The sequence below is a fragment of the Heptranchias perlo genome, unplaced genomic scaffold (assembly GCF_035084215.1).
Source record: "Heptranchias perlo isolate sHepPer1 unplaced genomic scaffold, sHepPer1.hap1 HAP1_SCAFFOLD_594, whole genome shotgun sequence".
NCBI classification, from domain to species: domain Eukaryota; kingdom Metazoa; phylum Chordata; class Chondrichthyes; order Hexanchiformes; family Hexanchidae; genus Heptranchias; species Heptranchias perlo.
This window is the reverse complement of record NW_027139617.1, coordinates 24,672-52,355: the sequence shown is the minus strand read 5'-3', so window position 1 is coordinate 52,355 and position 27,684 is coordinate 24,672. Positions and strand designations below refer to the sequence as shown.

General features: G+C 51.3%; 1 protein-coding gene across 1 annotated transcript in view; it reads left to right on the top strand.

The window, feature by feature from the left end:
- Positions 1–27,684, top strand: part of kcp (kielin cysteine rich BMP regulator) — a gene marked incomplete at its 5' end in the record, with an annotated part of 133,848 nt that overhangs the window by 81,569 nt on the left and 24,595 nt on the right. Inside the window, 8 exons of the mRNA XM_067980480.1 lie at positions 84–348; positions 909–991; positions 15,610–15,703; positions 18,332–18,505; positions 19,112–19,194; positions 20,538–20,658; positions 23,569–23,651; positions 26,347–26,446. Of these exons, the coding sequence (XP_067836581.1) occupies positions 84–348; positions 909–991; positions 15,610–15,703; positions 18,332–18,505; positions 19,112–19,194; positions 20,538–20,658; positions 23,569–23,651; positions 26,347–26,446 (1,003 nt within the window). The remainder of the gene's footprint in view (positions 1–83; positions 349–908; positions 992–15,609; positions 15,704–18,331; positions 18,506–19,111; positions 19,195–20,537; positions 20,659–23,568; positions 23,652–26,346; positions 26,447–27,684) is intronic.

Genomic DNA, 27,684 nt, shown 5'->3' with positions numbered 1-27,684 from the left:
GGGAGGATGGGGGTTGATGGGCTGTGGGGTCTGTTCTGGTTTGCTACTTTGTTCTGTTGTTCACTGCGTTGATCTTTCCTCAGGCTGAAGTGGTGACCTGTTGGCAGAGGTCTTGCCCCGACCTGTGCACCCACCCTGTCCCCAGCACCACCTGTTGCCCCGCCTGTAATCGCTGTTTCTTTGAGGACATGGAATACGGGAATCGAGACACTTTCTTCCCTCCGTCCAACCCCTGTAATCGCTGCAGCTGTCTCGATGGGAATGTATTGTGTATGGAAGTTGTGTGTCCTCAGGTAACCTGTCCGGAACCAATTACCAAATCGAACCAGTGCTGCCCAGAGTGCCCAGGTATGTGCCACCTGTAAAGGGTGGGAATTGGGACGCCTTGCTTGCATTTGTCAGGTATAAAACAGACCAATTTAGCAGTGGGACTCCCTGCCCCCAATCTGTGCAGGTGTTGGGCTCTTCGCTAAATTCCTGGGGCCCTTTTTGTAGGCATTGGCCCCCTTAAATCATAGAATCATTGAAAGAAGGAGGCCATTCGGCCCATCGTGTCCGTGTCGGCCGATAAAGAGCTATCCAGCTTAATCCCACTTTCTAGCACCCGATCCGTGGCCCTGTAGGTTACGGCACTTCAGATGCATATCCAGGTACTTTTTAAATGAGTTGAGGGTTTCTGCCTCTCCCGCCCTCTCAGGCAGTGAGTTCCAGACCCCCACCACCCTCTGGGTGAAAAAATTTCTCCTCAGCTCCCCTCTAATCCTTCTACCAATTACTTTAAATCTATGCCCCCTGGGGCATATTGACCACACACATATGTAAATGAGGGGCCTAACACCCATAAAAGGACCTCTTTGAGGAGTGGGTTGTGTTCCAGTCCCAGTTTCACTGACTCTCTCCTTCCGCAGTTTGCATCCATTATGGGAAGGACTACGTGGACGGATCCCACTGGGTTTCAGCAGCAAACCCCTGCCAGGCGTGTGTGTGTATGGTGAGTAACCTTTTAACGGAGATCGGAGCGGCAGGTGCCAGGGATCAGCCTTTAGTTAAACCTCCATCAGGAGGCAGCCTTGGAGGAAGTGCAGTGAGACTCGGAATCCCTAGGGAGGGAGGGGAGATCAGCCAGCGTTCCTGCTCTTCATTCCTGCTGGAAAGTCAGTGAGTGAGATTACATCGGAAGTCAGGATCCGGCTTATCAAATCAGAGAGTCTTGCACAGCACAGAATGAGGACATTCGGCCCATCGCCTCTGTGCCCTTCTCTGAAAATGCTCTCTCCCCTCAGCCCCATTCCCCTGCCCTTTCCCCATTTACCCCATTGCCCCTGTGCCCTCGATCTGGAAGATCTCTCCCCTCACTCCCATTCCCCTGCCCTTTTAAATTTCTCCTTGACAAATATTTATCCACTTCCCTTTCAAAACCTATGATGGATTCTCTCTCTCCCACTATTTCTGGTCTGACATTCCATGTCCTAACAAAAATAATCCTCCTAACCTCAACCTTTGTTCCTTTGGCGATGATTTTAAATTTAGCCCCTCCAGTGACCAGTGGAAATTGTTTATCCCGTTTATCTTAACATTTCTCAGACTTTTGAACAATCCATCCCATCTCCCCTTACCCTACCCTGTGTAATGAAACATCTCTCCTCATGTCGAAAGGAGAGATCAGAACCACAGGGGTTCAACTGTGATGCTCCCCATGACCAACTTGCCTACCAACTCTCACTCACATGAATTAATTATCTGGGCGCAATCTTTAGGCAGGAGTTAGCAAAGTAAGGAGAGGAGGGGAAAGTACAGTCCAGCACTGTCTCAGACCGTGTAAGTACAGTCCAGCACTGTCTCAGACCGTGTAAGTACAGTCTGGGACTGTGTGTAAGTACAGTCCGGCATTGTCTGGGACTGTGTAAGTACAGTCCGGCACTGTCTGGGACTATGTGTAAGTACAGTCCGGCACTGTCTGGGACTGTGTGTAAGTACAGTCCGGCACTGGGACTGTGTGTAAGTACAGTCCGGCACTGTCTGGGACTGTGTGTAAGTACAGTCCGGCACTGTCTGGGACTGTATGTAAGTACAGTCCGGCACTTTGTGGGACTGTGTGTAACTACAGTCCGGCATTGTCTGGGACTGTGTGTAAGTACAGTCTGGCATTGTCTGGGACTGTGTGTAAGTACAGTCCAGCATTGTCCGGGACTGTGTGTAAGTACAGTCCGGCACTTTGTGGGACTGTGTGTCAGGACTGTGTAGGGACTGTGTGTCAGGACTGTGTAGGGACTGTGTGTCAGGACTGTGTAGGGACTGTGTGTCAGTACTGTGTAGGGACTGTGTGTAAGTACAGTCTGGCACGGGGTGGGTCTGTATGTAGAGAATGTGTTCATGGCTCGCCCCTATGCTGGGATGGTGGGGTCAGCTCCTGTTTCACTGTGTTCCCGAGTCCACGGTTAATGTGGTTCTATAACCGGAGATGGGCAGTGATGGGACTGCCCACTCTCAGTACCAGCTCGCCTCAGTTGACTGAAATCTCATCTTGAAATTAATCCCTACAAGGCTGAATCTGGGACTGTTCTCAGGGAGTGCCCATTACTGGAGGTTCCCATACTCTGATGCCCATGTTGAACTCCAGTACCTGGACACACAGATGCTGAGCCCTCATTCCATGTTAGAGCCAGACTGTGCTACGTGGCACAGGGCATAGTGAGGTTTGCCCTGTGATATCAGTGTTCAATCTTTCTCTCGCTCTCTCTCTCTCTCTCTCTCGCGCTCTCTCTCTTTCCCCCCCCCCCCCCCTCGGCCCACAGCGAGATGAGATGTGACCTGTTTGGAGCCAGAGTGTGTGGTCAGCTGTCGATATCCCGCTTGAATCTCCGACCAGTGCTGCCCCACGTGTCAGGACTGTTACTTTGAAAGGAATGTCAATGGGAACGGAGATTCATTCGACCCCAATCCCTGCAGAGCCTGCACATGCAGCTACTGACGATCGACTGGCTGCGAACGTTCTCCCACTGACACACACCTGCTGCATGAGCTTCACAGTTCAAAGTTCACCTCTTGCTAATTACTGAGGGAGCTCCCATACCCTTCTCCCCACTGGTCCCATTCACTGATGTTCTTAGAGTCGTAGAAAGGTTACAGCACGGAAGGAGGCCATTCGGCCCATCGAGTCCATGCCAGCTCTATGCAAGAGCAATCCAGCTAGTCCCACTCCCCCGCCCTATCCCCGTAGCCCTGCAAATTTTTTCCTTTCAAGTACTTATCCAGTTCCCTTTTGAAGGCCATGATTGAATCTGCCTCCACCACCCCCTCGGGCAGTGCATTCCAGATCCTAACCACTCGCTGAGTAAAAAAGTTTTTCCTCATGTCACCTTTGGTTCTTTCCCCAATCACCTTAAATCTATGTCCTCTACTTCCTGATCCTTCCGCCAATGGGAACAGTTTCTCTCTCTCTACTCTGTCTAGACCCTTCATGATTTTGAATACCTCGATCAAATCTCCTCGCAACCGTCTCTGTTCCAAGGAGAACAATCCCAGCTTCTCCAGTCTATCCACATAACTAAAGTCCCTCATCCCTGGAATCATTCTAGTAAATCTCTTCTGCACCCTCTCTAAGACCTTCACATCTTTCCTAAAGTGCGGTGCCCAGAACTGGACACAATACTCCAGTTGTGGCCGAACCTTGCTTTTGTACTCTCTGCCTCTATTTATAAAGCCCATTATCCCGTATGTTTTTTAACCGCTTTCTCAACCTGCCCTGCCACCATCAATGATTTGTGAACATATACCCCCAGATCTCTCTGTTCCTGTACTCCTTTTAGAATTGTACCCTTTAGTTTATATTGCCTCTCCTCATTCTACTGAACTGCATCCCCTCGCATTTTTCTGCATTAAATTTCATCTGCCACGTGTCCGCCCATTCCACCAGCCTGTCTATATCCTCTTGAAGTCTATCACTATCCTCCTCACTGTTCACTACCCTTCCAAGTTTTGTGTCATCTTCAAATTTTGAAATTGTGCCCTGTACACCCAAGTCCAAGTCATTAATATATATCGAGAAAAGCAGTGGTCCCAGCACCGACCCCTGGGGAACACCACTGTACACCTCCCTCCAGTCCAAAAAACAACCGGTCACCATTACTCTCTGTTTCCCGTCACTTAGCCAATTCTGTATCCATGTTGCTGCCCCCTTTATTCCATGGGCTTCAATCTTGATGACAAGCCTATTATGTGGCACTTTATCAAACGCCTTTTGAAAGTCCATATACACCACATCCACCGCATTGCCCTCATCCACCCTCTCTGTTACCTCATCATAAAACTCTATCAGGTTAGTTAAACATGATTTGCCTTTAACAAATCATGCTGGCTTGCCTTAGTCACTTGGATGAGTGTAGATTGATTTGCACCTCTTTATAATTTCCCTGCAAATTTGCTCCTCTATCTCCTTCCCACTAGTTGGTGGTCTATAGAATACCCCCAGTAGTGTAATGGCACCTCTATTGTTTCTTAACTCTAACCAAATAGATTCTGTCCTTTTCCCCTCCAGGACATCCTCTCTCTCCAGCACAGCAATATTCTCCTTAATCAATACTGCCACCCCCCCTCCTACACCTACCCTTCCTTCCCTATCTTTCCTCAACACCTTGCATCCAGGAATATTTAGTACCCAATCCTGCCCTTTTTTAAGCCTGGTCTCCGTTATCGCCATGACATCATATTCCCATGTGGCTATTTGCACCGCAAACTTTTCTTAGACTTTCTTGCACTCTCTCTTAGTATGGTATTAGGTGGGATCAGACTATTTCTTGCTCCAGTGCTATCTTTCTCACCCAATCCTTTGGGCACCTTGTTTCCCCTTTCCATTGCTACATCCTGGTGCCCACCCCCCTGCCAAATTAGTATAAACCCCCCTCCCCCCATCCCACAGCTCTAGCGAACCTCCCCATGAGGACATTGGTCCCAGCTCCATTGGTACAGTAATAAGCCAATCCCTCCAGGTGGTGTGGTGAGTGAGGCCGAGTGCTTCTCCCATACCAGCCACTGGGAGCGGGGGGATCCGGGAGCAGAGGATCCGGTCAGGATTCACCACAGGGTGTCCCCGCACTGTGCGCGGGTTGGTACAGTCCATCAACGATTGGTTGCTCAGCTCCAGCCTTCTCTATCAACCCGTGAAACTCAGTTATCCCCTTCCCAACCTCGTACGGTCTTGCTGCCATTGACTGCCCCTTTAAGGTCCCACACGAGTTTCCACCCCACACCAACTGAGTGTTTGATGTGATTGACGGGTGATTGATGTGATTGACGGGTGATTGATGCGATTGATGGGTGATTGATGCGATTGATGGGTGATTGATGTGATTGACGGGTGATTGATGCGATTGATGGGTGATTGATGTGATTGACGGGTGATTGATGTGATTGACGGGCGATTGATGTGATTGACGGGTGATTGATGTGATTGACGGGTGATTGATGTGATTGACGGGTGATTGATGTGATTGATGGGTGTTTGATGTGATTGATGTGATTGACGGGTGATTGATGCGATTGATGGGTGATTGATGTGATTGACGGGTGATTGATGTGATTGACGGGTGATTGATGCGATTGATGGGTGATTGATGTGATTGACGGGTGATTGATGTGATTGACGGGTGATTGATGTGATTGACGGGTGATTGATGTGATTGATGGGTGTTTGATGTGATTGATGTGATTGACGGGTGATTGATGTGATTGACGGGTGATTGATGTGATTGACGGGTGATTGATGTGATTGACGGGTGATTGATGTGATTGATGGGTGATTGATGTGATTGACGGGTGATTGATGTGATTGACGGGTGATTGATGTGATTGACGGGTGATTGATGTGATAGACGGGTGATTGATGTGATTGACGGGTGATTGATGGGTGATTGATGGGTGATTGATGTGATTGATGGGTGATTGATGTGATTGATGGGTGATTGATGTGATTGACGGGTGATTGATGTGATTGATGGGTGATTGATGTGATTGATGGGTGATTGATGTGATTGATGGGTGATTGATGTGATTGATGGGTGATTGATGTGATTGACGGGTGATTGATGTGATTGATGGGTGATTGATGTGATTGACGGGTGATTGATGTGATTGATGGGTGATTGATGTGATTGATGGGTGATTGATGTGATTGACGGGTGATTGATGTGATTGATGGGTGATTGATGTGATTGACGGGTGATTGATGTGATTGATGGGTGATGGATGTGATTGATGGGTGATTGATGTGATTGATGGGTGATTGATGTGATTGATGGGTGATTGATGTGATTGACGGGTGATTGATGTGATTGATGGGTGATTGATGTGATTGACGGGTGATTGATGTGATTGATGGGTGATTGATGGGTGTTTGATGTGATTGATGGGTGATTGATGTGATTGATGGGTGATTGATGTGATTGATGGGTGATTGATGTGATTGATGGGTGATTGATGTGATTGACGGGTGATTGATGTGATTGATGGGTGATTGATGTGATTGACGGGTGATTGATGTGATTGATGGGTGATTGATGTGATTGATGGGTGATTGATGTGATTGACGGGTGATTGATGTGATTGACGGGCGATTGATGTGATTGATGGGTGATTGATGTGATTGACGGGTGATTGATGTGATTGACGGGTGATTGATGTGATTGACGGGCGATTGATGTGATTGACGGGCGATTGATGTGATTGACGGGCGATTGATGTGATTGACGGGCGATTGATGTGATTGACGGGAGATTGATGTGATTGACGGGCGATTGATGTGATTGACGGGCGATTGATGTGATTGACGGGCGATTGATGTGATTGACGGGCGATTGATGTGATTGACGGGTGATTGATGTGATTGACGGGCGATTGATGTGATTGACGGGTGATTGATGTGATTGACGGGTGATTGATGTGATTGACGGGCGATGGATGTGATTGACGGGCGATCGATGTGATTGACGGGCGATTGATGCGATTGACGGGCGATTGATGCGATTGACGGGCGATTGATGCGATTGACGGGCGATTGATGTGATTGACGGGCGATTGATGTGATTGATGTGATTGACGGGCGATGGATGTGATTGACGGGCGATTGATGTGATTGACGGGCGATTGATGTGATTGACGGGTGATTGATGTGATTGACGGGCGATTGATGCGATTGACGGGCGATTGACGGGCGATGGATGTGATTGACGGGCGATTGATGTGATTGACGGGCGATTGATGTGATTGACGGGCGATGGATGTGATTGACGGGCGATCGATGTGATTGACGGGCGATCGATGTGATTGACGGGCGATTGATGTGATTGACGGGCGATTGATGCGATTGACGGGCGATTGATGTGATTGACGGGTGATTGATGTGATTGACGGGCGATTGATGTGATTGACGGGCGATGGATGCGATTGACGGGCGATTGATGTGATTGATGTGATTGACGGGCGATGGATGTGATTGACGGGCGATTGATGTGATTGACGGGCGATGGATGTGATTGACGGGCGATTGATGCGATTGACGGGCGATTGATGTGATTGACGGGCGATGGATGTGATTGACGGGCGATTGATGCGATTGACGGGCGATTGATGTGATTGATGTGATTGACGGGCGATGGATGTGATTGACGGGCGATTGATGTGATTGACGGGCGATTGATGTGATTGACGGGCGATGGATGTGATTGACGGGCGATCGATGCGATTGACGGGCGATTGATGCGATTGACGGGCGATCGATGTGATTGACGGGCGATTGATGTGATTGACGGGCGATCGATGTGATTGACGGGCGTTTGATGTGATTGACGGGTGATTGATGTGATTGACGGGTGATTGATGTGATTGATGTGATTGACGGGTGATTGATGTGATTGACGGGTGATTGATGTGATTGACGGGCGATTGATGTGATTGATGTGATTGACGGGTGATTGATGTGATTGACGGGTGATTGATGTGATTGACGGGTGATTGATGTGATTGACGGGCGATTGATGTGATTGATGTGATTGACGGGTGATTGATGTGATTGACGGGTGATTGATGTGATTGATGTGATTGACGGGTGATTGATGTGATTGACGGGTGATTGATGTGATTGACGGGTGATTGATGTGATTGACGGGCGATTGATGTGATTGACGGGTGATTGATGTGATTGACGGGTGATTGATGTGATTGACGGGCGATTGATGTGATTGATGTGATTGACGGGCGATTGATGTGATTAACGGGTGATTGATGTGATTGACGGGTGATTGATGTGATTGACGGGTGATTGATGCGATTGACGGGCGATTGATGCGATTGATGTGATTGACGGGTGATTGATGTGATTGACGGGTGATTGATGTGATTGACAGGCGATTGATGTGATTGATGTGATTGACGGGCGATTGATGTGATTGACGGGTGATTGATGTGATTGACGGGTGATTGATGTGATTGATGTGATTGACGGGTGATTGATGTGATTGACGGGCGATTGATTTGATTGACGGGTGATTGATGTGATTGACGGGTGATTGATGCGATTGACGGGCGATTGATGCGATTGACGGGCGTTTGATGTGATTGACGGGCGTTTGATGTGATTGATGTGATTGACGGGTGATTGATGTGACTGACAGGCGATTGATGTGATTGACGGGTGATTGATGTGATTGACGGGTGATTGATGCGATTGACGGGCGATTGATGCGATTGACGGGCGTTTGATGTGATTGACGGGCGTTTGATGTGATTGATGTGATTGACGGGCGATTGATGTGATTGATGTGATTGACGGGCGATTGATGTGATTGACGGGTGATTGATGTGATTGACGGGTGATTGATGCGATTGACGGGCGTTTGATGTGATTGACGGGCGTTTGATGTGATTGATGTGATTGACGGGCGTTTGATGTGATTGATGTGATTGACGGGCGTTTGATGTGATTGATGTGGTTGACGGGCGTTTGATGTGATTGATGTGATTGACGGGCGTTTGATGTGATTGACGGGTGATCGATGTGATTGACGGGCGATTGATGCGATTGACGGGCGTTTGATGTGATTGACGGGCAATTGATGTGATTGACGGGCGATTGATGTGATTGACGGGCGATTGATGTGATTGACGGGCGATTGACGCGATTGACGGGCGATTGATGTGATTGACGGGCGATTGATGTGATTGACGGGCAATTGATGTGATTGACGGGCGATTGATGCGATTGACGGGCGTTTGATGTGATTGACGGGCAATTGATGTGATTGACGGGCGATTGATGTGATTGACGGGCGATTGATGCGATTGACGGGCGTTTGATGCGATTGACGGGCGATTGATGTGATTGACGGGCGATTGATGTGATTGACGGGCGATTGATGTGATTGACGGGCGATTGATGTGATTGATGCGATTGACGGGCGATTGATGCGATTGACGGGCGTTTGATGTGATTGACGGGCGATTGATGTGATTGACGGGTGATTGATGCGATTGATGTGATTGACGGGCGATTGATGTGATTGACGGGCGATTGATGTGATTGACGGGCGATTGATGCGATTGACGGGCGATTGATGTGATTGACGGGCGATTGATGTGATTGACGGGCAATTGATGTGATTGACGGGCGATTGATGCGATTGACGGGCGTTTGATGTGATTGACGGGCAATTGATGTGATTGACGGGCGATTGATGTGATTGACGGGCGATTGATGCGATTGACGGGCGTTTGATGCGATTGACGGGCGATTGATGTGATTGACGGGCGATTGATGTGATTGACGGGCGATTGATGTGATTGATGCGATTGACGGGCGATTGATGCGATTGACGGGCGTTTGATGTGATTGACGGGCGATTGATGTGATTGACGGGTGATTGATGCGATTGATGTGATTGACGGGCGATTGATGCGATTGACGGGCGTTTGATGTGATTGACGGGCGTTTGATGTGATTGACGGGCGATTGATGTGATTGACGGGTGATTGATGTGATTGACGGGCGATTGATGTGATTGACGGGTGATTGATGTGATTGACGGGCGATTGATGTGATTGACGGGCGATTGATGTGATTGATGTGATTGACGGGCGATTGATGCGATTGACGGGCGTTTGATGTGATTGACGGGCGTTTGATGTGATTGACGGGCGATTGATGTGATTGACGGGTGATTGATGTGATTGACGGGCGTTTGATGTGATTGACTGGCGTTTGATGTGATTGACGGGCAATTGATGTGATTGACGGGCGTTTGATGTGATTGACGGGCGTTTGATGTGATTGACGGGCGATTGATGTGATTGATGTGATTGACGGGCGATTGATGCGATTGAGGGGTGATTGATGTGATTGACGGGCGATTGATGTGATTGATGTGATTGACGGGCGATTGATGCGATTGACGGGCGTTTGATGTGATTGACGGGCGTTTGATGTGATTGACGGGCGATTGATGTGATTGATGTGATTGATGGGCGATTGATGCGATTGACGGGCGTTTGATGTGATTGACGGGCGATTGATGCGATTGACGGGCGATTGATGTGATTGATGCGATTGACGGGCGATTGATGTGATTGATGCGATTGACGGGCGTTTGATGTGATTGACGGGCGATTGATGTGATTGACGGGCGATTGATGCGATTGACGGGCGTTTGATGTGATTGACGGGCGTTTGATGTGATTGACGGAAGATTGATGTGATTGACGGGGGATTGATGTGATTGACGGGCGTTTGATGTGATTGACGGGCGTTTGATGTGATTGACGGGCGTTTGATGTGATTGACGGGCGATTGATGTGATTGACGGGCGATTGATGCGATTGACGGGCGTTTGATGTGATTGACGGGCGATTGATGCGATTGACGGGCGATTGATGTGATTGACGGGCGATTGATGCGATTGACGGGCGATTGATGCGATTGACGGGCGATTGATGCGATTGACGGGCGTTTGATGTGATTGACGGGCGTTTGATGTGATTGACGGGCGATTGATGCGATTGACGGGCGATTGATGCGATTGACGGGCGTTTGATGTGATTGACGGGCGATTGATGCGATTGACGGGCGATTGATGTGATTGATGTGATTGACGGGCGATTGATGCGATTGACGGGCGATTGATGCGATTGACGGGCGATTGATGCGATTGACGGGCGATTGATGTGATTGACGGGTGATTGATGCGATTGACGGGCGATTGATGGGATTGACGGGCGATTGATGTGATTGACGGGCGATTGATGTGATTGACGGGTGATTGATGCGATTGACGGGCGATTGATGTGATTGACGGGCGATTGATGCGATTGACGGGCGATTGATGCGATTGATGCGATTGACGGGCGATTGATGCGATTGACGGGCGTTTGATGTGATTGACGGGCGATTGATGAGATTGACGGGCGATTGATGTGATTGACGGGCGATTGATGCGATTGACGGGCGATTGATGCGATTGACGGGCGATTGATGCGATTGACGGGCGATTGATGGGATTGACGGGCGATTGACGGGCGATTGATGCGATTGACGGGCGATTGATGCGATTGATGCGATTGACGGGCGATTGATGCGATTGACGGGCGATTGATGCGATTGACGGGCGATTGATGCGATTGACGGGCGATTGATGTGATTGACGGGCGATTGATGCGATTGACGGGCGATTGATGCGATTGACGGGCGATTGATGGGATTGACGGGCGATTGATGTGATTGACGGGCGATTGATGTGATTGACGGGCGATTGATGTGATTGACGGGCGATTGATGTGATTGACGGGTGATTGATGTGATTGATGTGATTGACGGGCGATTGATGCGATTGACGGGCGATTGATGTGATTGACGGGCGATTGATGCGATTGACGGGCGATTGATGCGATTGACGGGTGATTGATGTGATTGACGGGCGATTGATGCGATTGACGGGCGATTGATGCGATTGACGGGTGATTGATGTGATTGACGGGTGATTGATGTGATTGACGGGCGATTGATGTGATTGACGGGCAATTGATGCGATTGACGGGCGATTGATGTGATTGGCGGGCGATTGATGCGATTGACGGGCGATTGATGCGATTGACGGGCGATTGATGTGATTGACGGGTGATTGATGTGATTGACGGGCGATTGATGTGATTGACGGGCGATTCATGTGATTGACGGGTGATTGATGTGATTGACGGGCGATTGATGCGATTGACGGGCGATTGATGCGATTGACGGGCGATTGATGCGATTGACGGGCGATTGATGTGATTGACGGGCGATTGATGTGATTGACGGGTGATTGATGCGATTGACGGGTGATTGATGTGATTGACGGGTGATTGATGTGATTGACGGGCGATTGATGTGATTGACGGGTGATTGATGTGATTGACGGGCGATTGATGTGATTGACGGGCGATTGATGTGATTGACGGGCGATGGATGTGATTGACGGGCGATTGATGTGATTGACGGGCGATTGATGTGATTGACGGGTGATTGATGTGATTGACGGGTGATTGATGTGATTGACGGGCGATTGATGTGATTGACGGGCGATTGATGCGATTGGCGGGCGATTGATGCGATTGACGGGCGATTGATGCGTTTGACGGGCGATTGATGTGATTGATGTGATTGACGGGTGATTGATGTGATTGACGGGTGATTGATGCGATTGACGGGCGATTGATGTGATTGACGGGTGATTGATGCGATTGACGGGCGATGGATGTGATTGACGGGTGATTGATGCGATTGACGGGCGATTGATGTGATTGATGTGATTGACGGGCGATTGATGTGATTGACGGGTGATTGATGTGATTGACGGGTGATTGATGTGATTGACGGGCGATGGATGTGATTGACGGGCGATGGATGTGATTGACGGGCGATTGATGTGATTGACGGGTGATTGATGTGATTGACGGGTGATTGATGTGATTGACGGGCGATTGATGAGATTGACGGGTGATTGATGTGATTGACGGGTGATTGATGTGATTGACGGGCGATTGATGTGATTGACGGGCGATTGATGTGATTGATGTGATTGACGGGCGATTGATGTGATTGACGGGCGATTGATGTGATTGACGGGCGATTGATGTGATTGACGGGCGATTGATGCGATTGACGGGCGATTGATGTGATTGACGGGGGATTGATGCGATTGACGGGGGATTGATGCGATTGACGGGCGATTGATGTGATTGACGGGCGATTGATGCGATTGACGGGTGATTGATGTGATTGACGGGCGATGGATGTGATTGACGGGCGATGGATGTGATTGACGGGCGATTGATGTGATTGACGGGCGATTGATGTGATTGACGGGTGATTGATGTGATTGACGGGTGATTGATGCGATTGACGGGCGATTGATGTGATTGACGGGCGATTGATGTGATTGATGTGATTGACGGGTGATTGATGCGATTGACGGGTGATTGATGCGATTGACGGGCGATTGATGCGATTGACGGGTGATTGATGTGATTGATGTGATTGATGTGATTGACGGGTGATTGATGCGATTGACGGGTGATTGATGCGATTGACGGGTGATTGATGTGATTGATGTGATTGATGCGATTGACGGGTGATTGATGCGATTGACGGGCGATTGATGCGATTGACGGGTGATTGATGTGATTGATGTGATTGATGTGATTGACGGGTGATTGATGTGATTGACGGGCGATTGATGCGATTGACGGGCGATTGATGTGATTGACGGGGGATTGATGCGATTGACGGGGGATTGATGCGATTGACGGGCGATTGATGTGATTGACGGGCGATTGATGCGATTGACGGGTGATTGATGTGATTGACGGGCGATGGATGTGATTGACGGGCGATGGATGTGATTGACGGGCGATTGATGTGATTGACGGGCGATTGATGTGATTGACGGGTGATTGATGTGATTGACGGGTGATTGATGCGATTGACGGGCGATTGATGTGATTGACGGGCGATTGATGTGATTGATGTGATTGACGGGTGATTGATGCGATTGACGGGTGATTGATGCGATTGACGGGCGATTGATGCGATTGACGGGTGATTGATGTGATTGATGTGATTGATGTGATTGACGGGTGATTGATGTGATTGACGGGCGATTGATGTGATTGATGTGATTGACGGGCGATTGATGCGATTGACGGGTGATTGATGTGATTGACGGGTGATTGATGCGATTGACGGGCGATTGATGCGATTGACGGGCGATTGATGTGATTGATGTGATTGACGGGCAATTGATGTGATTGACGGGTGATTGATGTGATTGACGGGTGATTGATGTGATTGACGGGCGATGGATGTGATTGACGGGCGATGGATGTGATTGACGGGCGATTGATGTGATTGACGGGTGATTGATGTGATTGACGGGTGATTGATGTGATTGACGGGCGATTGATGAGATTGACGGGTGATTGATGTGATTGACGGGTGATTGATGTGATTGACGGGCGATTGATGTGATTGACGGGCGATTGATGTGATTGATGTGATTGACGGGCGATTGATGTGATTGACGGGCGATTGATGTGATTGACGGGCGATTGATGTGATTGACGGGCGATTGATGTGATTGACGGGTGATTGATGTGATTGACGGGTGATTGATGTGATTGACGGGCGATTGATGCGATTGACGGGCGATTGATGTGATTGACGGGGGATTGATGCGATTGACGGGGGATTGATGCGATTGACGGGCGATTGATGTGATTGACGGGCGATTGATGCGATTGACGGGTGATTGATGCGATTGACGGGCGATGGATGTGATTGACGGGCGATGGATGTGATTGACGGGCGATGGATGTGATTGACGGGCGATGGATGTGATTGACGGGCGATTGATGTGATTGACGGGCGATTGATGTGATTGACGGGCGATTGATGTGATTGACGGGTGATTGATGTGATTGACGGGTGATTGATGTGATTGACGGGCGATTGATGTGATTGACGGGCGATTGATGTGATTGACGGGCGATTGATGTGATTGACGGGTGATTGATGTGATTGACGGGTGATTGATGCGATTGACGGGCGATTGATGTGATTGACGGGCGATTGATGTGATTGATGTGATTGACGGGTGATTGATGCGATTGACGGGTGATTGATGTGATTGACGGGTGATTGATGCGATTGACGGGTGATTGATGTGATTGACGGGCGATTGATGCGATTGACGGGTGATTGATGTGATTGACGGGCGATTGATGTGATTGACGTGTGATTGATGCGATTGACGGGTGATTGATGTGATTGATGTGATTGACGGGTGATTGATGTGATTGACGGGTGATTGATGCGATTGACGGGTGATTGATGTGATTGACGGGCGATTGATGCGATTGACGGGTGATTGATGTGATTGACGGGCGATTGATGTGATTGACGTGTGATTGATGCGATTGACGGGTGATTGATGTGATTGATGTGATTGACGGGCGATTGATGTGATTGACGGGCGATTGATGTGATTGACGGTGGCGCAGCTCATGTCGTGATGTTTAATTCTTGTGTTGCAGGGTGGCGATGTGCACTGTTTGCCCGTCGAATGCCCAACGCTCAGCTGTGTGCAGCAGGTAACGATCGTGGGATCCTGCTGTCCACAGTGTCGAGGTAACAACTCTCCCCTCTCACTCCCTCCACCCCACCCCCTCCCAACTCCGTGCACCCCACCCCCTCTCACTCCCTCCACCCCACCCCCTCTCACTCCCTCCACCCCACCCCCTCCCAACTCCGTGCACCCCACCCCCTCCCAACTCCGTGCACCCCACCCCCTCTCACTCCCTCCACCCCACCCCCTCTCACTCCCTCCACCCCACCCCCTCCCAACTCCGTGCACCCCACCCCCTCCCAACTCCGTGCACCCCACCCCCTCTCACTCCCTCCATCCCACCCCCTCTCACTCCCTCCATCCCACCCCCTCTCACTCCGTCCATCCCACCCCCTCTCACTCCCTCCATCCCACCCCCTCTCACTCCCTCCATCCCACCCCCTCTCACTCCCTCCATCCCACTCCCTCCCTCCATCCCACCCCCTCCACCCCACCCCCCCTCACTCCCTCCATCCCACCCCCTCTCACTCCCTCCATCCCACCCCCTCTCACTCCATCCATCCCACCCCCTCTCACTCCCTCCACCCCACCCCCCCTCACTCCCTCCACCCCACCCCCCCTCACTCCCTCCACCCCACCCCCCCTCACTCCCTCCACCCCACCCCCCCTCACTCCCTCCACCCCAACCCCCTCACTCCCTCCATCCCACCCCCCCTCACTCCCTCCATCCCACCCCCCTCACACCCTCCAACCCACCCTCCCTCACTCCCTCCATCCCACCCCCCTAACTCCCTCCATCCCACCCCCTCTCACTCCCTCCATCCCACCCCCCTCTCACTCCCTCCATCCCCCTCACTCCCTCCATCCCACCCCCCTCACACCCTCCATCCCACCCCCCCTCACTCCCTCCATCCCACCCCCCTCACTCCCTCCATCCCACCCCCCTCACTCCCTCCATCCCTCTCACTCCCTCCATCCCACCTCCCTCCATCCCACCCCCTCTCACTCCATCCATCCCACCCCCCTCACTCCCTCCATCCCACTCCCTCACTCCCTCCATCCCACCCCCCTCACTCCCTCCATCCCACCCCCTCTCACTCCATCCATCCCACCCCCTCTCACTCCCTCCACCCCACCCCCCCTCACTCCCTCCACCCCACCCCCCCTCACTCCCTCCACCCCACCCCCCCTCACTCCCTCCACCCCACCCCCCCTCACTCCCTCCACCCCAACCCCCTCACTCCCTCCATCCCACCCCCCCTCACTCCCTCCATCCCACCCCCCTCACACCCTCCAACCCACCCTCCCTCACTCCCTCCATCCCACCCCCCTAACTCCCTCCATCCCACCCCCTCTCACTCCCTCCATCCCACCCCCCTCTCACTCCCTCCATCCCCCTCACTCCCTCCATCCCACCCCCCTCACACCCTCCATCCCACCCCCCCTCACTCCCTCCATCCCACCCCCCTCACTCCCTCCATCCCACCCCCCTCACTCCCTCCATCCCTCTCACTCCCTCCATCCCACCTCCCTCCATCCCACCCCCTCTCACTCCATCCATCCCACCCCCCTCACTCCCTCCATCCCACTCCCTCACTCCCTCCATCCCACCCCCCCTCTCACTCCCTCCATCCCCCTCACTCCCTCCATCCCCCTCACTCCCTCCATCCCCCTCACTCCCTCCATCCCACCCCCTCTCACTCCCTCCATCCCACCCCCTCTCACTCCCTCCATCCCACCCCCCCTCTCTCCCTCCACCCCACCCCCCCTCACTCCCTCCATCCCACCCCCCTCACTCCCTCCATCCCATCCCCCTCTCACTCCCTCCATCCCACCCCCTCTCACTCCCTCCATCCCACCTCCCTCCATCCCACCTCCTGTTACTCCCTCCATCCCACTCCCTCACCTCCACACTCCCTCATCCCCTCCCTCCGTCCATCCCACCGTCCCGCCCACCCCCTCTGCCCCCACCGCCCGCTCCCTCCGCCCCCACCGCCCGCTCCTTCTGCCCCCACCTCCCTCCGCCCGCTCCCTCCGCCCCACCTCCCTCCGCCCCCACCACCCGCTCCCTCTGCCCCCACCTCCCTCCTCGCGCCCACCTCCCTCCTCGCGCCCACCTCCCTCCTCGCCCTCACCGCCTCCAATGCCCTCCTCCCTCGTGCACCCCCCCCCCCCCTCCCTCCTGAATGGTTCAAAGTGTTGATATGGTTTGAGGGGGAAATACTGACTGACTGTTTCTACTTGTCAGTGAATCAGTAACAGGGGCAGAAACTCAGGGTTAGTGCTGGAGGCATAAAGGGGAAGAGGAGGAGGAATGTTTCACAGAAGGTTATTAGAATATGGGACCCATTCCACGAGGGGCTGTTGGAGCATTTACAGGAAGTAGAGAAACACATGAAAGGAAAATATTGAAGGGTCCGGGGATGAGGGTCTCCCCTCTCTGATGGGGGTCTCCCCTCTCTGATGGGGGTCTCCCCTCTCTGATGGGGGTCTCCCCTCTCTGATGAGGGACTGGGTGACACATGTGACCTGACCTGTATGTGATGTAGAGGGGTCGAGGGTGAGCTCAGTGTAGCCTGTGCTGTGGGAGCAGATGTGCCGATAGTGAGATTCTAACAGTGCAGTGCCCAGCTCTAACAGTCGGGCCCTTCCATTCGATGGGCACTAACCTCTTTTGCCATCTCTGCCAGGTTGTATGTACAACGGGAAAGAATATCAGGAAGGAGGGACCTGGTTTGCTCCCACGAGCCCCTGTATGACGTGTATGTGTGTGGACGGGGTCGTGACCTGCTCAGAGATTCGTTGTGTCACTCCGTGTGTGAACCAGATCCGTATAGCCGGAGAATGCTGCCCCGCGTGTGCAGGTACGTCAAATAAGGGAGCGAGTTGTTGTTGCCCAGGTGAGCTCTGAACCTTGGACACTGCTGGCTCCAGGTGAGCACTTCACCAATGTTAGTGCCAGTCGCACATGGCCGTGATTGGCACACTATCCAATATTAGTGCCAGTCGCTCATGGGTCATGATTGGCACAATATCCAATGTTAGTGCCAGTCGCACATAGGCTGTGATTGGCACATTATCCAATGTTAGTGCCAGTCGCACATGGGCTGTGATTGGCACACTATCCAACGTTAGTGCCAGTCGCACATGGGCTGTGATTGGCACACTATCCAATGTTAGTGCCAGTCGCACATGGGCTGTGATTGGCACACTATCCAACGTTAGTGCCAGTCGCACATGGGCTGTGATTGGCACACTATCCAATGTTAATGCCAGTCGCACATGGGCTGTGATTGGCACAATATCCAATGTTAGTGCCAGTCGCTCATGGGTTGTGATTGGCACAATATCCAATGTTAGTGCCAGTCGCTCATGGGTTGTGATTGGCACAATATCCAATGTTAGTGCCAGTCGCTCATGGGTTGTGATTGGCACACTGTCCAGCGCTCACTTTTTTTTGTACCTTGCAGATTGCATCTACAACAACCGTGTGTACGGCCCAGACGAGAGCTTCCAGCCCACCCATGACCCTTGTGAGATCTGCACTTGTGAGGTAAGAGGTGTCATTTCATAAAAGCAAACCCGAGGACACAGTCTGAACTGAGAGCCCCCCCAGAGAGCAACCAATACAATCTGTGAAAGCACCCGGGCTCAGAAGATTAACTCCTTCAAAAAGAAACGGCTTGGGTATATGTCTGGTTTGGAGAGTGAGAGAATAGGATTAAACTGTTGACAATGGGACGAAGGGCCAGAGATGATAACACATCTGTTTGATTCACGTGAGAGTGTAGAGAATGTTGGACGGGGAAAATGGTCCGGCACAGACACAATGGGCCAATCGGCCTCCTTCTGTGCTGTAAGATTGTATGATTGGGAGTACACGGGGATCCTGGGGCAGGGGAGGCGATGGTCGATGATTGGGAGTACACGGGGATCCTGGGGCAGGGGAGGCGATGGTCGATGATTGGGAGTACACGGGGATCCTGGGGCAGGGGAGGCGATGGTCGATGATTGGGAGTACACGGGGATCCTGGGGCAGGGGAGGCGATGGTCGATGATTGAGGAAGTTGTGTCTGGAGTCAGGAAAGAGCAAATGAATATTCAGGAATTTTATTCGATTGCTCTGGGGATTTTGGGAGTGTTTATCCAGAACTTACTCTCGGCAAATATACTGTGTGTACTGAGTACCCCCTCCCCCCTCCCCCGATCCCAGCTCTCCCCCCACCCCCCCCCCGCCAAACGATCCCCTCCCCCCTCCCCCGATCCCGGCTCTCCCCCCACCCCCCCGCCAAACGATCCCCTCCCCCCTCCCCCGATCCCGGCTCTCCCCCCCGCCCCCCCCGCCAAACGATCCCCTCCCCCCTCCCCCGATCCCGGCTCTCCCCCCACCCCCCCCCCGCCAAACGATCCCCTCCCCCCGATCCCGGCTCTCCCCCCGCCCCCCCCCGCCAAACGATCCCCTCCCCCCGATCCCGGCTCTCCCCCCGCCCCCCCCCCCCGCCAAACGATCCCCTCCCCCCGATCCCGGCTCTCCCCCCACCCCCCCGCCAAACGATCCCCTCCCCCCGATCCCGGGCACCTCCCCTGCCCCGATCCCGACCCCCCCCCACAATCCCGGACACCCCCCGATCTCGGGGCCCCCCGCTCCCCTCCCCCATAATCCCGGGCCTCCTGATCCCCTCCCCCCTGCTCCCGGGCCCCCACCCTCCTGATCTTTCCCTTCCCTCCCTCTGACCCCTCACTCACCACCCCTCTCCCATGGTCCCCTGGCCCCCCCCCTCTCCAGTCATCATGCCTTGTATCCCCGTGTTACCCCACTGCCCATTGCTCTGTCCCTAAAACTGTGCACCCCTCCTAAAGGTCCCCCTCTCTTTCCCCCCCCCCCCCCCCCCCCAGGTGATGGCGGATGGCGAGCAGCACCTCCGATGTTACCGGAGCCAGTGTTCCAGTCTGGTGGACTGTCCGAAGAATCTGATCCTGGTCCCGAGTCCCGATCACTGCTGTCCCAGCTGTGCCCGTGAGTCAATATTTCCACTGATTCCCGCTTTCTTTATTTTCAGTACCAGCCTTTCCAGAGGAACTGTGTCAAAGGCCTTACTGAAATCCAAGTAACCACATCCACTGCCTTACCCCTACCAAACTTCTTTATCACAGCCTCAAAGAAACCAGTCAAATAGATTGACAAGACGGCCCCTTCATGAACCCAGATTGGTTATCTGTAATAATTTTATGTCATGTCTATTTGAGCATTCACTATCTATCTCCCTCCAATGGGATAGAAGCACGAAGCATCACCTGCACCTCTCAGCTGCAGTTTATCATTTAATACTTCAGTCCAGTTATTTAAAGGGCCCTCAGCATGAAAAGAAAGACTTGCCTTTCACAACCTCTAGATGTCCCAAAGCTCTTTCAGCCAATGAAGTACTTTGGAAGTGCAGTCACTGTTGTAACGAAGGAAACACAGCAGCCAATTTGCACACAGCAAGATCCCACAAACAGCAATGTGATAGTGACCAGGTAATCTGTTTTTAGTGATGTTGGTTGAGGGATGAATATTGACCAAGACACCGGGGAGAACTCCCCTGCTTTTCTTCAAAGAGCCTCATGAAATCTTTTATATCCACCTGAGAGGGCTGACGGGGCCTCTGTGTAATATCTCACCCGAAAGATGGAACGTCCGACAGTGCAGCGCTCCCTCAGTACTGACCCTCCGACAGTGCAGCACTCCCTCAGTACTGACCCTCCGACAGTGCAGCACTCCCTCAGTACTGACCCTCCGACAGTGCAGCACTCCCTCAGTACTGACCCTCCGACAGTGCAGCACTCCCTCAGTACTGACCCTCCGACAGTGCAGCACTCCCTTAGTACTGACCCTCCGACAGTGCAGCACTCCCTCAGTACTGACCCTCCGACAGTGCAGCACTCCCTCAGTACTGACCCTCCGACAGTGCAGCACTCCCTCAGTACTGACCCTCCGACAGTGCAGCACTCCCTCAGTACTGACCCTCCGACAGTGCAGCGCTCCCTCAGTACTGACCCTCCGACAGTGCAGCGCTCCCTCAGTACTGACCCTCCGACAGTGCAGCGCTCCCTCAGTACTGACCCTCCGACAGTGCAGCACTCCCTCAGTACTGCCCCTCTGACAGTGCAGGTCATTAATATATATCAAAAAGAGCAGTGGTCCTAATACTGACCCCTGGGGAACACCACTGTAAACTTCCCTCCAGTCTGAAAAACAACCGTTCACCACTACTCTCTGCTTTCTGTCCCGTAGCCAATTTTGTATCCACGCTGTCACTGTCCCTTTAATCCCATTGGTTTTAATTTTGCTAACAAGTCTATTATGTGGTTCTTTATCAAATGCCTTTTGAAAGTCCATATACACATCAACCACACTACCCTCATCAACCCTCTCCGTTACTTCATCAAAGAACTCAATCAAGTTAGTCAAACACGATGTTCCTTTAACAAACCCGTGCTGACTTTCATTTATTGCCCAGACTTTTCCAAGTGCCAATTAATTTTGTCCCGGATTGTTGCCTCAAAGTTTTCCCACCACCGACGTTAGACTGACTGGCCTGTAATTGCTGGGTTTATCCCCCTCCCCTTTTGTGAACAGGGTGTAACATTTACAATCCTCCAGTCCTCTGGTACCGTCCCCATTATCTAAGGAGGATTGGGAGATTGTGGCCAGAGCCCCCACAATTTCCACCCTTACTTCCCTCAGTAACCGAGGATGAATCTCATCCGGACCGGGTGACTTTTCTACTTTGAGTACTGCCAATCTTTTAAGTACCTCCTTTATCTATTTTTATCCTATCCAATATCGCTGCTACCTCCTCCTTTACTGCTATAATTGTAAGGAATCTTACAACACCAGGTTATAGTCCAACAAATTTATTTTAAAATCACAAGCTTTCGGAGATTATCTCCTTCGTCAGATGATTGAATGAAAAGGTTCTCAAATTGCATATCTTATACGATGTTGGGACAGCATCACACCAATCAAAAGGTGTCGTTGTTATTCAAACAGGCCAGTCACGGAGAACAGCACGTCCCAGTACACTCGATATACATTGTGTCTTTTACACAGGCAGGCAGAAAGAAACTTAAAATGGCAGAGAGAGAGAGAGAGAGAATTTTAAAAAACATATAAATTTTTTTCCCCCCTTTTTTTGCTGGTGGGGTTACGTGTAGCGTGACATGAACCCAAGATCCCGGTTGAGGCCGTCCTCATGGGTGCGGAACTTGGCTATCAACTTCTGCTCGACGATTTTGCGTTGTCGTGTGTCTCGAAGGCCGCCTTGGAGAACGCTGACCCGCAGATCGGTGGCTGAATGTCCTTGACTGCTAAAGTGTTCCCCGACTGGGAGGGAACCCTCCTGTTTGGCGATTGTTGCGCTATAATGGCAGCATCCTCTCTAGTGAAGACAGATGCAAAATATTCATTTGGTGCCTCAGCCACACCCTCTGCCTCCACAAGAAGATCTCCTTTTTTGTTCCTAATCGGCCCCACCCTTCCTTTGACTACCCTTTTACTATTTTTATGTTTATAAAAGACTTTTGGATTATGTGCTCAAGTCTCTGGAGTGGGGCTTGAACCCAGGGCCCCCTGACCTGAGGCGAGAGAGTTGCTCTCTGAGCCACGACTGACACCTTGCAGGAGTAGCCAAGGTGCCAACACACATTGTCCACCAATCATTGCCTTCACTCATCTGACCACTCCGCACCTGGTCATCGGGGAAACCTCTCCAAACACACAGAGCTCTCTGGGAACAGAAACCACTCACTAATTGCTGATCTTCAGGGACACTTCATTTAAAGGGACAGCGTGCCTGGGTTCAGGATGGCTCCCTGTTTTGTAAAATATGTACACATAAACTTTGTGACTAAGGTTGGGATTGATGAATGTTTCTCTTTATTGCAGAGCCCCTAAGTAACTGCACAGCAGACCTGCTTGGGAGTGAAGTCCTTGCCACTGACGACCCCTGTTATACCTGCCAGTGCAAGGTGAGAGCTGGAAATACAGAGACAGGATCAGGGTTCCTAGCGGAGAGCAGAGAGGAGCAGTAGCCCTGTCCAGTGTCTCACTGGGGAGCTACGTCACTTGAAGGCCGGCTCCAGTGCTCCACGGCCCACCAGGGTTCCTTCCCCAGTCCCTGGTGTTCACTGATTTCTGTTGCTCACCATTCAGCACTCTGCAATTGGCCATAGTGTCTCTGGGTTTGAGAACTGAGAAATCAGCCTGGGTGCCTGCTCTTATCGTACTGGAATCGATCAGAGTCGCAATCTTACTGTCCCTGCCCTGGGAGTCATGGATGGGACAGTGGAGGGAGCTTTACTCTGTATCTAACCCGTGCTGTACCTGCCCTGGGAGTGTTTGATGGGACAGTGTAGAGGGAGCTTTACTCTGTATCTAACCCGTGCTGTACCTGCCCTGGGAGTGTTTGATGGGACAGTGTAGAGGGAGCTTCACTCTGTATCTAACCCTGTACCTGCCCTGGGAGTGTTTGATGGGACAGTGTAGAGGGAGCTTTACTCTGTATCTAACCCTGTACCTGCCCTGGGAGTGTTTGACGGGACAGTGTAGAGGGAGCTTTACTCTGTATCTAACCCTGTACCTGCCCTGGGAGTGTTTGACAGGACAGTGCAGAGGGAGCTTTACTCTGTATCTAACCCTGTACCTGCCCTGGGAGTGTTTGACGGGACAGTGTAGAGGGAGCTTTACTCTGTATCTAACCCTGTACCTGCCCTGGGAGTGTTTGATGGGACAGTGTAGAGGGAGCTTTACTCTGTATCTAACCCTGTACCTGCCCTGGGAGTGTTTGACGGGACAGTGTAGAGGGAGCTTTACTCTGTATCTAACCCTGTACCTGCCCTGGGAGTGTTTGACGGGACAGTGTAGAGGGAGCTTTACTCTGTATCTAACCCTGTACCTGCCCTGGGAGTGTTTGATGGGACAGTGTAGAGGGAGCTTTACTCTGTATCTAACCCGTGCTGTACCTGCCCTGGGAGTGTTTGATGGGACAGTGTAGAGGGAGCTTTACTCTGTATCTAACCCTGTACCTGCCCTGGGAGTGTTTGATGGGACTCTGTTCCTTTTTCCCTTAGCATGTACGTGAGGCAGGGTGTGTGGTTTTGTGCTGTCGGACCTGTGCCAGTCGGTCCTAGACTGAGACCCATACAGTCACACAGGGCCGCGACCAATTCCCGTAATATGTTTAAGTATTGTAGTAGGTACAGCAGAGAAGGAGGCCATTCGGCCCATCGTGCCTGTGCCGGCTCTTTGAAGGAGCTATCCAATCAGTCCCATTCCGCTGCCCTTTCCGGTAGCCCCATCCCCGTAATTTTTTTCCCTTCAAGTATTTACCCAATTCCCTTTTGAAAGTTATTGTTGAATCTGCTTCCACCGCCCTTTCAGGCAGCGCATTCCAGATCATCACAACTCGCTGCGTAAAAGAATGTTTCCTCATCTCGCCTCTGGCTCTTTTGTTGATCACCTTAAATCTGTGTCCTCTGGTTACTGAATCTTCTGCCACTGGAAACAGTTTCTCCTTATTTACTCCGTCAAACCCCCTCATGATTTTGAACACCTCGATCAAATCTCCCCTTAACCTTCCCTGTTCGAAGGAGAACAATCCCAGCTTCTCCAGTCTCTCCACATAACTGAAGTCCCTCATCCCTGGTACCATTCTAGTAAATCTCCTCTGCACCCTCTCTAAGGCCTTCACATCCTTCCTAAAGAGCGGTGCCCAGAATTGGACACAATCCTCCAGCTGAGGCCGAACCAGTGTTTTATAAAGGTTGAGCATAACGTCCTTGCTTTTGTACTCTCTGCCTCCATTAATAAAGCCCAGGATCCCATATGCTTTTTTAACAGCCTTCTCAACTTGTCCTGTCACCTTCAAAGATTTGTGTACATTCACCCCCAGGTCTCTCTGTTCCTGCACCCCCTTTAAAATTGGACCATTTCGTTTATTTTGCCTCTCCTCATTCTTCCGACCAAAATGCATCACTTCACACTTCTCTGTGTTAAATTCCACCTGCCGTGTGTCTGCCCATTTCACCAGTCTGTCTCTGTCCTCCTGAAGTCTGTTACTATCCTCCTCATTGTTTACTACATTTCTGAGTTTCGTGTCAGCTGCAAACTTTGAAATTATACCCTCGATACCCGAGTCCAGGTTATTAATAAATATCAAAAAGAGCAGTGGTCCTAACACTGACCCCTGGGGAACACCACTGTAAACTTCCCTCCAGTCTGAGAAACAACCTTTCTCTTTGGTCTCTGTCCCGTAGCCATTTTTGTATCCACGCTGCCACTGTCCCTTTAATCCCACGGGTTTTAATTTTGCTAACAAGTCTATTATGTGGCACTTTATCAAATGCCTTTTGAAAGTCCATATACACATCAACCACACTACCCTCATCAACCCTCTCCGTTACTTCAAAGAACTCAATCAAGTTAGTCAAACATGATTTTCCTTTAACAAATAAATCCGTACTACTTTCATTTATTAGCCCAGACTTTTCCAAGTGACAATTAACTTTGAAGCAAATGGATCTCAACTTTAGAGAGGGATGTCCCACACCCAGCTCTCCAGGGGACCTCTGCCAGAGAGCAGAGGCTTTTTGTTGCTGCGTTAGGGATCAGACTGCACATCACTGACTGACCTCGGCCCCATTGAATGATGTGTGTTTGTTGCAGGATTTGACCTGGATCTGTATCCACCAGAGCTGCCACCTCCTCAGCTGCCCATTCTCCGAGCAATTTACTCCCACAGGCGCCTGCTGCCCAATCTGTGACGGTAGGGTTACTCCCGGTTATTCTCTGTTATCCCCATTACTCCCAGTTATTCTCTGTTATCCCCATTACTCTTGGTTATCCCGTTATTCTCGGTTATCCCGTTACTCGCGGTTATTCTCGGTTATCCGTTACTCCCAGTTATTCTCGGTTATCCCCATTAATTTTGATTATTCCCCGTTTTTACCTGTTAGTCCCCCTTATTCCCGGTTACTTCCCCCTTATTCTCACTTATTCAGGTTATTCATCATTATTCCCCGTTACTCTCCCCTTACCGTGCTGAATTAGCCTTGCCCAAAAACATTGAGGAAAAATATGTAAAAGTGAAATTTTAAGATGAAGCTTCTTCACTCAGAAAATTCTGGCATGGGATTGAGACAAACTCACTCCCTGCTTTGTCTCTCGTTCTCAGTCCCATCCCCAACAGTGTTTGATGGGACAGTGAAGAGGGAGCTTTACTCTGTATCTAACCCGTGCTGTACCTGCCCTGGGAGTGTTTGATGGGACAGTGTAGAGGGAGCTTTACTCTGTATCTAACCCGTGCTGTACCTGCCCTGGGAGTGTTTGATGGGACAGTGTAGAGGGAGCTTTACTCTGTATCTAACCTATGCTGTACCTGCCCTGGGAGTGTTTGATGGGACAGTGCAGAGGGAGCTTTACTCTGTATCTAACCCGTGCTGTACCTGCCCTGGGAGTGTTTGATGGGACAGTGTAGAGGGAGCTTTACTCTGTATCTAACCCGTGCTGTACCTGCCCTGGGAGTGTTTGATGGGACAGTGTGGAGGGAGCTTTACTCTGTATCTAACCCGTGCTGTACCTGCCCTGGGAGTGTTTGATGGGACAGTGTAGAGGGAGCTTTACTCTGTATCTAACCCGTGCTGTACCTGCCCTGGGAGTGTTTGATGGGACAGTGGAGAGGGAGCTTTACTCTGTATCTAACCCTGTACCTGCCCTGGGAGTGTTTGATGGGACAGTGTAGAGGGAGCTTTACTCTGTATCTAACCCGTGCTGTACCTGCCCTGGGAGTGTTTGATGGGACAGTGTAGAGGGAGCTTTACTCTGTATCTAACCTGTGCTGTACCTGCCCTGTGAGTATTTGATGGGACAGTGTAGAGGGAGCTTCACTCTGTATCTAACCCGTGCTGTATTTGCCCTGGGAGTGTTTGATTGGACGGTGTAGAGGGAGCTTTACTCTGTATCCAACCTGTGCTGTACCTGCCATGGGAGTGTTTGATGGGACAG